This window comes from Acanthaster planci, linkage group LG02 (genome assembly GCF_054643075.1).
Source record: "Acanthaster planci isolate LZ-2023a linkage group LG02, COTS_SCS, whole genome shotgun sequence".
In the NCBI taxonomy this organism is placed as follows: Eukaryota; Metazoa; Echinodermata; class Asteroidea; order Valvatida; family Acanthasteridae; genus Acanthaster; species Acanthaster planci.
The window spans coordinates 28,060,489-28,074,652 of NC_141778.1; the positions used below are offsets into that span (position 1 = coordinate 28,060,489).

The 14,164-nt window shown below is 37.1% G+C and overlaps 1 protein-coding gene across 8 annotated transcripts in view; it reads left to right on the forward strand.

Moving 5' to 3' along the window:
* LOC110977157 (uncharacterized) overlaps positions 1 to 12,627 on the forward strand; it is a 167,315-nt gene extending 154,688 nt beyond the window's left edge. For 5 of the 8 annotated variants that reach the window (XM_087132999.1, XM_087132998.1, XM_087133001.1 and 2 more), the window contains 3 exons: positions 5,507 to 5,588; positions 5,967 to 6,086; positions 9,742 to 12,627. In XM_087132999.1, coding sequence (XP_086989125.1) covers positions 5,507 to 5,588; positions 5,967 to 6,086; positions 9,742 to 10,119 — 580 coding nt within the window. In that variant the 3' untranslated portion in view covers positions 10,120 to 12,627. Of the gene's footprint in view, positions 1 to 4,980; positions 5,207 to 5,506; positions 5,589 to 5,966; positions 6,087 to 8,047; positions 8,257 to 9,741 lie in introns of those variants that run through there. The other 3 variants (XR_015424342.1, XM_087133003.1, XM_087133004.1) reach the window with 3 other exon arrangements.
* The last annotated feature ends 1,537 nt before the right edge of the window (positions 12,628 to 14,164 follow it).

Consider the following 14,164-nt stretch of genomic DNA (forward strand, 5'->3'; position numbering starts at 1 on the left):
TAGACCATCAGGCATCAGTCATTAATACACTGATCCGTTAAGCCCCACCCCATTATAGGGCCTGCCGGGCGAAAAGTGTTGGGCCATACCACCCCCCCTCCCATTTTAGGTGAAGTCTCTCCCAATTTAGCAGTTATGCACCTGCAAACATCTTTGCTACGACTCATGATCACTATTACCCGGAACCCAGTCACTCCAACAACTAATTGGTCAGGTCATCAACACGCTAATGTGATGCAGTCTATCTGCTTTATTGGAGTATAAAAGCATCCAGATCCAGAATTGACTCACAAAGAATACTTACGAAACAGTGTCAATGTTACAAATAGCACGGAGAATGATTTAGAACAGGTTGAAGCTACAAGTGGACATGGTAAAAATAAGCTTCAGAAGGAAGAAAGGCAAAAATGTCTTATGCCTACAGCTTTGACTGAATATGTAAGTCAGGGGTAAGAACACTTTGGGAAAAAATATATTTCAGAGTTTTCCAATAAATCCACAGATGGTGGGCTGAAGTATGAATCCATACCTGTGAAGGTTTACTACAGTGAGGTAATTTGAAAAGTTGAGGGATCTGTGTATGTGATCTGTAATGGTTCAAGAAGAAATTGTATATATTAAATAACATGTAAATGGCTTGAGAAGGTCTCTGAACATAAATTATTGAAGTGTCCACAGGTTGCAGGTGGAATAACTAATTCCCAAAATTTTGTTCTCGAATCCCGGGGAAGTTCTGACAATGAGTCTTCTGAAATGAAAAACCTTTTAACTGTAATCAATTGAAGATGAATACATTCAAAGGTATACATGAAATGCTTGAAATGTAAAATATTTAAACCTACAAAACTGTTACAATACATGTTCATTACATGCACTGGGATACAAACTCAGGGTGTTACAGTGTTCTTATTTGGTGCAAATATTGATATATCAATAACTGTCTGTATGTGTATTGAATTATAATACATTATTTGTTAGAATTTGGTTTATTGTATTCAGTGAAAAATACCAGTACATGTGTTCACAATAAAATATAATAAACTGCAAAGTGCACGTTTAAATATAATATAAATGTCATAAACTGTAAAGTGCACGTATAAATATAATATAGATATAATAAACTGTAAAGTGCACCTATAAATATGATATAAATATAATAAACTGCAAAGTGCACCTATAAATATAACATGAATATAATAAACTGCAAAGTGCCCTATAAATATGATATAAATATAGTAAACTGCAAAGTGCACCTGTAAATATAATATACATATAATAAACTGCAAAGTGCACCTATAAATATAATATAGATATAATAAACTGTAAAGCGCACATATAAAAATAATATAAATATAATAAACTGTAAAGTCAGTACTATCCTCTCTTACAAGCAGTTGAGAATTTGTCACAGTAGTCAGAGGTTTTTCATGTGATCATCAGGTGATTGCACAAAGCGGACCATATCCATGGAGGCACATGTATTCTCAAATCATGTATATCTGTTGGCAGTGTCATATATGCCTCAATGTTGAGAGACTTCAAAAGTGTGTGCATTCCGCGCACATGTGTGTAAATTGAACGTTGACTGTCAAAAATCATGTGACTAAAAATCCTCTTTATCATATGGGCATGCTCAACGTACGGTCTGTTTCTCAATTTTATTTCTCATGCCAATTTCATCCTACTAGATGTATGTTGTAAAAGATATTTTGTTCTAGAAAACAAACATTTACTGTTGTGGCTAGGATTTTTTTTTCATTGTTTAGTGTGTTTTGATTAGCTTGTGTGTTTCACATTTTTTGTTTAAGTAATGCCTTACACGTATTCATTAGGTTTGGGTTGACTCTATACATGCCTTTGCAACAGGTTGAGAGACACTTCAAAGTAAACATCATGAATAGTCAATGAGGTAAACCACAGGCCGTTTCCTGTAGCACTGTCTTTTGGTCCTTGTTGCTCATCTTGCCACATCATCATTCTGATACTAACCTAGTACCTGTACATGCACACATGTATTTTCCACTTGTGCCATTGGTTGACCACCAAGTCCTCAGTCTATATTCAGAAAGTTTCTTTGAGGATCTGCAGGTGAATTTGCATTTTTATTATTTGAAGAAGTGCTTCTAATATTGTATTTTAAGTGCATACAAGGTCCAGAGACTACTTTATTGCAGTGAAGATTCCTCAGGTAGTTTCTAGTTACGTTCACAGATTTCCAGTTTCTTGAAAGTATTTGGGATTCATTGACTTCCAGTTTCTGCATTGATTTTTGGTTTTGTCCAGTGTATATAGTTGCACGTGAGTCTTTTCAGAGTTAAAATTCCTAGTGTTTGGAAGACTTGAGATCACATTGTTATTAATGCCTTGATTTGGTCTGCTGTTTGGCTTCCTAAGTGTAACTGAAGGTTCTAGTTATTTTACGATGGTCGCGTGGTGGAACTGTATTTTCTTGAAATCTTGATCTTGAAAATGTGTAATGAATTTGCTTTGCCAGCAGGAATGATAGACTTGATGTTTGTACAAAGATTCTTTCAGTTCATTCATGAAAAGCCATTGTGCCATTTCAATTATTCTTTATGCATACGTGCAGAACTCTTACCCTTAGTGCTATTTGCTATGCTAAGTCTTGTTCATTGAGGCAGAAACCTTAGTGCTGTATAATTAAATGTTGTCTCAACTCTTAGCTTTGTTTTATTGCTTAAAAGATTTGTATAGATGATAACGATATTGTGGTTCTGGTGCTGAGTAGTTATATTGCATGTACTGCATATACATACTGAAGCAATAATTGATATGTTGTCACTGCACATCTCTCTTCTCTGGGTGGGACAGCCATGCCTTCCAAGGTCTATAGTTGAGTGTTCATAAACAGCAGGCAGGAGGATTAGGTTCTTGTTAAAGAATATTAGCTGTTTCCCTTTTGATTACATGCATTACTTTGGTGGGATTTTCGAATTTACTTTGGATTTTTCTTTCTTCTTTGTTTCTTTGAACATGTAGCTTCTGTAACCCAGCCTTTTGTTATTATACATTCTGAGTGAATAAACGTATTGTAGCCACTGGAAAACAATATTTTGCCATCACAATGACTAAAGATATACAGTAACACCTGTAATCTCACTTCCCAACTGTTGTCTTTTTCGAGAAAATCTTGATCACTATGCTCTTCTTCCATTAACTTTTTTCCACAGGTTTTGCATCATCACCATGTCCCAGTGGATGCAACAAATCAATGTAGCTTATTTTAGTGGCAGACCTTTACTGGCTATTCTTTCCTCAGATCACCTGCCGGTTCCTTGACATTGCCTCCCAGCTATTCTTCCCTCAGATCAGCTGCCGGCTCCTTGAAATTGCTTTACTGGCTATTCTTTCCTCAGATCACCTGCCGGTTCCTTGACATTGCTTTACTGGCTATTCTTTCCTCAGATCACCTGCCGGTTCCTTGACATTGCCTTCCAGCTATTCTTCCCTCAGATCAGCTGCCGGCTCCTTGAAATTGCTTTACTGGCTATTCTTTCCTCAGATCACCTGCCGGTTCCTTGACATTGCCTTCCAGCTATTCTTCCCTCAGATCAGTTGCCGGCTCCTTGAAATTGCTTTACTGGCTATTCTTTCCTCAGATCACCTGCCGGTTCCTTGAAATTGCTTTACTGGCTATTCTTTCCTCAGATCACCTGCCGGTTCCTTGACATTGCCTTCCAGCTATTCTTTCCTCAGATCAGCTGCCGGCTCCTTGAAATTGATTTACTGGCTATTCTTTCCTCAGATCACCTGCCGGTTCCTTGACATTGCCCTCCAGCTATTCTTCCCTCAGATCAGTTGCCGGCTCCTTGAAATTGCTTTACCGACTATTCTTCCCTCAGATCAGCTGCCGGCTCCTTGAAATTGTTTTACTGGCTATTCTTCCTTCACTGACCAATATTATTAATTTATCTTTAATTAATAGTAGAGTTCCCAATATTATGAAGGCTTTAGTTTTGTCATTGTGTAAATGAGGTGATAAATCTAATATCTCTGTCTTGCAGTTTACAAACAATTATATGAGTCTGTAAATGATGGCTTATACATTCTGATCAATTTGGCTTTCATTCTCAACACTCCACTATTACCATACAGAAATTGTTACTCAGTGGAGCAGAAATGTTGATAGTGGAGACTTGACTGGTGTTGCTTTCATTCCGACCTCTGAAAGGCCTTGGATACCATCAATAATGACATTCTGCTATGTAAATAGGTTTCACTTGGCTTCTCGAAGAACTTAAATTAGTTGGTTTGCTTGCTACTTGTGTAGACGTACACAGAGAGTTTCTTTGAAGAACAAATTTTCTAATCTGTTCTTGGCCCTCTTCTTTACAATTTATGTAAATACCTTACCAAGTACAGTCAGTGAAGGGATAATTGATATGTATGCAGATGATGTGACCCTTTAAACGTCTTCAGAAATTGAACAGATATTATATTTTTGTGCTAAGTGGCATTTCTAACTGGTTGAATGCACATCATCTTGTTTTAAATCATGAAAAGTCAACACAAGTTAGGCACTGTAACATTTCTGGTAGAGATTAATGATCATGTGCCGAATCAGGTTGTTTAGACAAAATGTCTTGGATTTATTATTGACGAAGAATTTAATTGGTCCGATCACGTTAACAAAGTTGCGAGTACAGTCCAGGCAAAACTGAGTATGCTCAGATGAGTCAAACTATTTTTACCACTGAGCTCTCTTAAACTTCATTATAATTCTTTTATTTTACCACATTTTGACTGGTCTGCCCATTTCAAAAAGCACTCTAACTTGTCAAGTTACAGAAGAACACTGTCAGAATAATTCCAGGTAAAGGATTTAACACATCAGGGAGCAAATTAATGGATGAATTACAATTTCTTTATCTAAAGGCAGTCTTCATGTATAAGTATATCCATGATCGTGTCCCTAGTTACATGTAGTTACCTAACCAACAATATCATTAAACTTTCCAGTATTCACAGCCACACAACGAGGCAGTCAGTGTCAGATTGTTTGAAGATTCCCAAGTTTAAATCAGATTGTTTTAAGTACAGCCCATTTGCAAAAGGTTTGTCAATGTTAAACAGTTTACATCTCAATATCAGATCTCCCTCTGTGGATGTTTTAAGAAATCTATGATTGACTACTTTTTAACACAAACTTCATAATTTAGTTCGACCTTAGTAATGTTTGTATTGTTTTATATTTTCAAATATTTTTATACATTTTATATAAATATGTAATTTAATTTGACAAGTCTTTTTGTACCTCGTTTATTTATGTGGATTTTTTCCTTATTACTGTTTTGATGATTTTAGGTGTTTGTTGATGTAAATGTTGTTTTCATTGTATTATTGTTGCATTCTTGTACATGCAATATGTTTGTTTGTCCCAGGGCCCTGTGGAAAACCAGTTCTGAACAGGCTACCTTGGTAAAAAGGATAAGAAAATCAATAAATACTAATTTAAAATATAACAAGAATATTTTTCTGATTGCAGAAAGTTTCTCAAAGATAATACTGTTCATGGTCAGTGGAGAGAAGTCAAATCGAGTAAAAGAAAGAAGAAAAAGAATCAATTGGTGAGACTTGTTAATTCCCATGAACATTAAAAACCTTCCATTCAACAAACAAGTATCTTTCAGATGTGTGGCATTATTGCTTTGATACTTAGAAGGCTTTGTACTTTGAATGGGGTGCAGAATTATCAACTACAACAAGTTCATATGGTAGGAGGTATTCACATGGATCAATCAAGTATGTGGCAAATCATAAGAGAAGCTCTAATAGCCCAAATTATATGGACAAAACTTCTGGAAGTCAATACTTTTCAGTGCCCTTCAATGCTAACAAAACTCTTGACATGCAGGTTCTTTTCTTATTTCTTGCTAGTTTTGTTTGATTTGAGTCAAATTTGTTATTGTTCTTATTTGGCTACATTTGTTCTATTTTTCTGTCAGTATTTAATCACAGGAGATGTTTCAAAAACCGAGCGTCTTGCTTTGCAACCAAACATCTATGCCCATCGAGAACAACCTAAGTCCCACAGGAAACTAAACCAAACACCCACAGCAGACAAGGTAGATGTTTTGGAAGTGGTTCATTGATACTCATTTGATTGCGAATGCTCATTTATGAAAAAAATATAAATTTATACAGATGTTCCTGTTAACCAGTTGCTGCCGGGTGGATTTTTCTTGAGCAAGACAAGGTGCCAGGTCCTTTTCAAGATTTTCCGTTTTCAAAATTCTTCAAAAACTTCATTTCCTACATGAAGGACTCTTTGGACACTACTCTAAAGCTGACAGTTAACCTTCATTGACTTTGGAATATTTCAGCTAGGCTTGCAGCCTAGGAAAAAGAGCCCAGATTGTGCGGTGTTACGTAAGATTTTTTTTGTTCCCTAAACCAGCACAGTGCACTGCTGACCTCTTTTCAATAGGGGCCAGATTAGCGTGCAGCGTTGCTGAGTGGCTCATCGCTGTGGTGGTGGAGCGCTTTTGTCCCCAGTGGTAATCCGTTCTAAATGCCTCAAACCATGGTATACTGTTTCAAAACAAGGCTGGATTATCTCCACTATTGAGAGTGAAAAACTGTAGGTAATGCCCAGCAGCTCAGTCTTTTGTGCGGAGCATGGTCTTTTGTTATAAGGCCCAACTCTGTTGTCCCAGTTTCAGGCTCCCTGGCTCTTCATATAAAGCCTATGTACTCGAAAATGGGTCGCCCGGCAGGGAGTGGTTAAGTTAATGTGTACCTTCACTTTTTATGTTTGCCAGTGCATTAATCCAAGCATACCAAGTCATAACTCTCAGCCTACATTCAACTTTAGAAGCAAATTAGAGGTCCATATCTTTTTACAACAGATCATAAGGAGGTTTTGCGTATCAGTTTCTGAGAAAGAAGTAAACTTGTTGCTGACAAACATGGAAGTTGTGTATAGATTTTAAAATTTACAAAGGATCACATCATGATGTAATCGTGATCCCATCCATTATAAACCATTAACAGAATCATTGTATTGGCCAGGTCTTATATGGATAACCAGTTTTGGACCCGACTAGGAAACGTACGTGTAGGACTTGGTAAAAGATTAACAAATTAACCAAAATTGCATAATGATCTCATTGCTGCATCACTGTGGGTGACATATGCACAACAAACTGATTTTTAAGTTTTCAAGTTTCAAGTGGATTTTAATTTAAAAATACAAAATATTCAAAGATATAGTTATATGATCAAAACTTCAGATTCTACCTATCAATTAAATTTCATATTCATCAAACAAACCAGTATTATTTCCAGGATTACAAATCCAACATTCCAGTTTTTAAGTCACCATAATGAGGGTCAAAATATTTTTCAAACAACCCATATATCTACTGAAGGATATGCCTGCATACGTAGATTCATCCCAAATAGACAGACCGTTCATGAGATACAGCAGCTTAACATTCACACATAAATAACAGCACATGACCAATAATGACATCATCATAACTTCATTTTTGTGTAAGACCATATTTTTGTCATATTTTCCATTTTAACATGGTCATAGGACTTCATATACATGTATTTCAATCTGAAGGGATATAGGCTTTGGAAGGGGAAGTGATGGATGGCCTATAGAGTGTTTTAATAGGCTGGTTGCCAGTATGAACACTTGCACAAGCTAAGCACCTTCACATCATAATTATGCCATCTTGAGTTTATTATTATAACACATCCCATTCGACCCACATACAATAATTGAAAGTAATCAGAGATAAGGTTCTCTAGTTATAGGTCCTTAAAAGGTGTACTTTTTAAAATTTGTCTAAAATAACGTCATGTGACTCCTGATCAAGTCGTCATTCTCTATCTGAATTTTCTTCTATCAGACAGATAGATATCTGGTTTATGAACATGATTGAAATCAATGCAACCTACTATTGTTTAGTAACAGGCCCTTAAAATGTGCACATTTAAGATTAAGCGACATGACCAGCAATAATGTCATAATGACATCATGTAAAGTTTCACCCACAACATATTCCTCTTTCAGAGGCCTTGTAGCCAGGATTCTGAGCACAGGGTGGAGGGAGTGTGGGAGCTGAGTGGATGTTAACATATACGTGTACACAATCATAATCACATCAAGTGGAGGGGGTGACTGGGAGGTTGAATATTTTTTATGGGGGTGTGTGTGGCCCCCCCAGCAACACCATTGTCGTTGAGTGCATGGAGAGTTTCATGGATGTCGGATTTGTAGTTTTGATTTGTAATTTAGATTTGTAGAATGATTTCTGTATTTTTTTCCTTTCAAAAGAAGTTACACTACAAAAATAATCAATTTGTAATATTTAAAAATATTTCTGTGTTATTCTGTGTAGGTTTTTCTTGTTGTTAGTATAACTGCCGATAATAAAGGCTTTTGTTTTAGGTTGGTAGGAACTGGACTGGTTTTAGGGACTTTTTATCATGGGTGGGTCGCGTAAATTAACAATAAGACAAGATTAAAGCCTTGCACAATGAATACCGATATTTATTCCATCATTTGATGGGCAATTCCAGATAATAACTCTCAATATTGATTTGTAACAATTTTTTAAAAATTAGGAGTCTTTTTTTGTAACTTCTAGTCTGTGATGACGTTACCACTGTCAAGCTTGGCATATGCTTTGTTTGCATTAAGGTCATCATATACGCCAATTTTCAAGCAATTATGTAAACTTCGCCACAAACTTGATTCAATGTGCATTTTTCAAGCTACCTCTAGAGGGCGCTCAAGAAAATCATGACGTCACCAGTACATGTGTTGAAGAATAATATTCGGCCAGAGAGAGAGACTAACACTATTGAAAGCAAGTTAATATCACCAGTTTTAAATAATAAGCCGCTTCGTGTTTTGACTGGTTTTGGCCAGAAGCAAGGGGCATGTGATTGATTATACCTACTGGGCAAAAAATGAAGACCTCAAGTTACTCTACAACTTGGCACAAATAGCAAGTTGCAGGAAGTCATTGTTGAATGTATACAGATTTTTTTTTAAAGATTAAACATATAAAATTCTAATTGCCTGTAATTTTACAACTGATGACTTTCTTATGACATTGTTTCTTCAGCACCATCTTTAGTTGGTGTAACTTTGATTAATATGCAATGTTACAAAGTGATCAAAGAGGCCCCTTGAAATCTATGTACAAAGTCTGTGGGCTAAACTAAATATACAAAAGTTCATAATAAACCATGTGATGACGTCATCCTGACACCATGCATCCAAAAAGGAAATCTTTGTAGGGTCTTTTACCTAGGTAAAGTTTTGTTGGGATATGAGTTTGTTTGAAGTCAAAGTCCCAGGCGAGAAAAGTGTGTTCAAAGTGAATGGGTTTTTGTTGAGAACAGGCAGAGTAAGGCTTTTCACAATTGGTTCTTTCTGTAAATTAGGAAGTCCAGTTTTTTTGTGTCCCTTTCACATCTACCATATGATTTTGTGAATTCAGAATGCATTCTCTAATTTCCAAGAGTGATGAATCAATGCAAATTACTTGTCAAACAAATAGAAATAGTTTGAAATCAATTTTGGTGACATTTCAATGTCACACCTTTGGACGCTGAATTTATAGAATAACCCAGTTACGCAGAAAATTGCCCCCAAATAAGCAGAGAAGCCAAATAGAAAGGCTTGTCTGTAACTGTGTTTAAAAAGTTTTTCACATGCATGCCTCATTATGTTTCCAAATGTATTTTTGTTGGCAGAATCGACTTTCTGGAGGTTTTCAGCGTTCCCGAGAGCCCTACCTGTATCCAATCCAGAAGCAACTCCCTTCCCTTTCTGGTACAGGCACAGCAAATACAAATGTCACACGCAAAGTTTCTGATGTCTGTGTTACATACCACCACCAGCAACACCACAGCAACCCGTATGTCTGCTGCAAGCACTCCAAATCTGATGCAGAAAACATTACGGAGCATGCTAGTCATTGGACACATGGAATGCAAACAGCATTAGAGGGTGTTGTGGCACCTGATAGAACTACATTGAGCAAGAGCCCTGGACACTCTTTGATGCCACTCAAGAGTACCCGAGGGGAACGATTTCCAAGTCTGCCTGATTTTAGAGATGGTCCATTCTAAACTGCTACGTACCATCACATCTTATTTGTGCTTAGCATGAAGCCGTACTCCCTGGCATAAAACAGCTCTTTAGCAAACTCTGTAAATGAATACAAATGAAAGTGTGGATACCATATCTCCCACAATAAATTATTATTTAACTTGCAGTTAGCTTTCCCTTCATGTAGATTGCCACGCCAACTACATTTTTGCCTAGTCCTTGAGCAAATACAGGCCAGATTTGGAATCTGTGTAGGCACAGCAGGTAACATTGCATGATAACAATGCTGGCACTGCAGCGGGGGACTACCTTGTTAAACAGATATTGTAGGGGCCTACAACCTAATTCCTAATAAAAGAACTACATGTATACCTAACAAAGACATTCTCTCCTTCACACTAATGGTCCAAGCATAGCATCTCAGCAAAGGTGTAAGAGAGAAATAATATTCAAGTGTCTATTCAACTTTTGTCATTGTCCCTGTTGAGACTATTTATAGTCACTGTTCATTGCTTATCACTGAGCCTGTTGAACATACCATACTCATTCTACAAGAAATTTTGAAGAGTGTACGGAATGCATTTAGCTATATTTGGGATGAGCAAGGAATTTTGGACGACAGTTTTGGCTTTCAATACTTGATTGTTACAACCCCCAAGAATACTCCAACCATCAGGCATGCCATGATATAGAATAGAAATGACTAGACTCATATCTCTAAGGTTTGCAATAATTTGTTCCAAACAAACAAGACAGCAAAAAAATTGTTAAAGCTTTCTGAATTGTCTTTATTTTCAGTGTTCATGTAGGGATAATTTCAGTTTTACGTTGGACTCAAATACAGGTGAAAGCAAGTATGGCAAGAAAATATAGGCAAACATAGGCAAACATAGGCAAATAAATAAAATGTAACAGGTAAACTGATAACTCAAGAGAAGAGATAAAATAAGTGTATAAACCATAAGTGGACACATAACAATGCCTAACTTAATTCAGAACCTAGAAAGTGAAATATGGAAGCAAAGAAACATGTATAGAAAATTTTCAAAATTTCATTCTGTTTATGTTTAACACAATTTTTAGTGTGTAAAATGGCAGTTTTGGGGAAAAAAATTAAATTAAAACTTTTGACAATCACATTTGTGAGGCAGGATGTCACACATTTGAATGGGCAAGTAGCATCAGTGACTGAAGTTCACTTTACTAAACAATTGCTGTCCACTCTGTGTAGGAACAAGAGATATACATGCAGCAATTATCCTTGAGACGGAACTCATGACCACTTGTGCTTGCAGGTTGAAGCACACTTTGCTGTAAGACATGCTAAGCACACACAACCACTTTATGTTGAAATGTGTGCCAGTCACATGCAAGAGCACCGATAAAAAGTCGCCAGCAGCCTGTCTCTTCATTGCTGTTGAGAGGCTGCTTTAATCAGTGTGGATACTAAACAGTTTAATGGACCCTGTTGGGCTTGTTACAGCAGTGGTCAACTGCAAAGAGATCCATACATGTGTAGCCCCTGGGAGAAAATATGGTCATATTCATGGTGTTCATTTGCAGGCAAAAGAGTTCTTGTTAGTGAGCAACTTCACAATATACTGCTTATAGTTGGGATTGGATGTTTTGCGGTATGCAGGAACACTTGATTTAAGCATAAGCTGGTTCAACTTGGGAGCAATCTTCTACAGCCATCATGAACACAAAGCCTTCCCGGTAACAATGCATCACTGTGTCCCACCCTCTGCCCCCCCCCACAAAGATCTGCCAGTCATATACGTGTACATTATTAAGACTTGTTCCTGTTGAAATAACAAGCAAATACATGTGCTTGTAATAGCACTGTGCACTGTTACTCTTCTGGCAAACATGGTTTGAGTGATTTTTTTAATATTGGAACTGTAGAAAGACCATGTTGTGTTTTCCTTCCCATCTGTATTGAAGTTTGTACATGTATACATAATGTATGCCTCATGGCTTTCCACATGGTTTGTGTGTTTATACAGGAATGCATATTTTTCAAATACATTGATCACTGTGTAATTGTTGCATATACCAGTCAAAATTCTAATGACCTTTTGTATGAAGATATTTTTAGCTTTTGCCCCTTAGTAGTCCTGAATGTGAAGGGTGACAAGAAAGCATGTCACCCAAAGCCCTTTCTTCTGAGTCTGATTTCCTAGGAAATCCTCAGAAGAGGATTTCTGCCTCACGGTACCAGTGACATAATGGGAGTAAATTGCCAGGGGTCGGAGGGAGTTGCACACTGCACACATTTTTTTTTCAGGAGGGGTACCGAAAGTTGATGAAATCCAGCTTGTTTATAGGTTGTGTACGGTACATTTCAAAATTTCAAATGGGGCAGAGGGCAGATCACCATAAATCTGCAGGGTTCATTATTTTTTATACTTATATAATATATGAATATTATTATTATTCACATATCTTTATGGGCATTGCAAGGTGCTTTCCTCCAGGAACAAAACATTTGAAAAATAAAGAAACAAAAGGTTTTTATGGCCAACTTACTTAGTTTTGTTTTTTGTTGGGTTTTGATTTTATTTTTGGCTTGGTTTGTTTGGCTTGGTTTGGGAGTCCAAAATTTGAAACTTATTCGTGTAATCATGCATGGCCTTTTTGGGGATGAGGATACATTTGGGAGCATTTTACACACATTTTGAAAGTAAGGGAAATGAAATGTATTAGAGAATACCTTGTCTGTCATGGTTTCTTTTAAAACCTCAAAGCAAACTAATGCAATTTAACCCCCATCTCGCTATCGCATCATCTTGGGCGTTCCCCGAAGATCTCCAAGGGGTACTCTTTCATCTACTCTTGGATGGAAACCCCTTAACGAAAGAAGAGCTTTTCACCTGACAACCCTAGTCTGTAAAGGTTTAACATCTAGATTGCCTCATCAACTCTGCAATTGTTTTCAACTAATTTCTGACTCTCATTCATACAACACCAGATCTGTTTCACAGGGTAACCTGGTGCCTCCAGTATCTAGATCTCACTCAGGAAAACATAAATTTGCCTCTCACTTTATGAAGTTTCAAGCTCCAGTACAAAAACCTAATTTTTTTTAGAATTCATGGTACTTTGGTATTATGGGTATTATGTACTTGTATGTGTATATTTATGTGTGCACACATGTTTACGTTACATACCTACTGTGGATATTCCTTTGTTTTTGTGCAGTTAAGAAAACTCAGTGAAAATACTCATTTTTCTTCAACCAGGAACAAGATTTTTGACTGTTTTGTTTGTACAAGGTTTCCTTGATTATTCCTCTTCCTTGTACCACTGATGACCCCTACCCCAAAATGCATCTAAACCCCTTTTCCAGAGAGGGGAAAACCTTGTGTGGACATGTGCAAGTCCACACAAGGCGATCATACCCTACATTTTGTGGACTTCTTTTGTGCAGAGGTCCACACTGTGTATGACACGCCTGTACACAAGAGTTTGTGGACCTATAATAGTAGGGGACAATAGGGTCCACGGTTGCCAAAGAGTCCACGGTTGGAAAATGAGTTCAAAACATATGGGAGGTCTTCCGAACATGAACAAAAGAGGAACAATAGGGAGTCATGATTGAAGGTGTTTACACACTTGAGTGGGTGTTCATGTACATGTGCTTACATACATGTACATGCACTCCGCCTTTGATGGGGGTGTATCTTCTTGACGGATAATTAGAAACAGGGTAGTGACTTGCAATTGGCCAGGATACCGTAGCAATCTTGGGGAAACTGTGATTTGTGAACGGAATGGTGGAGCTGAAACCAGTGATGAAGTCTTGGAAATAAATGGAACAGGAAACCGTGGTAACTGGGGAATAAACAGAAATAAATATTAATAAATTAACTGGAATGCACGTACATGTGCCCACTAGACAACATAATTGTACGTGTAACGTTGCAACAACTGTCCCCGATTAAGGCTAATGTACTCAAAACTCCTCTATTTTACATACTAACACAAGAATCACTATATGATCTTATACTATAAACATTAAAGAACATATGGCTGTACTCACAATTGTCAGTAACGCACGGTAAG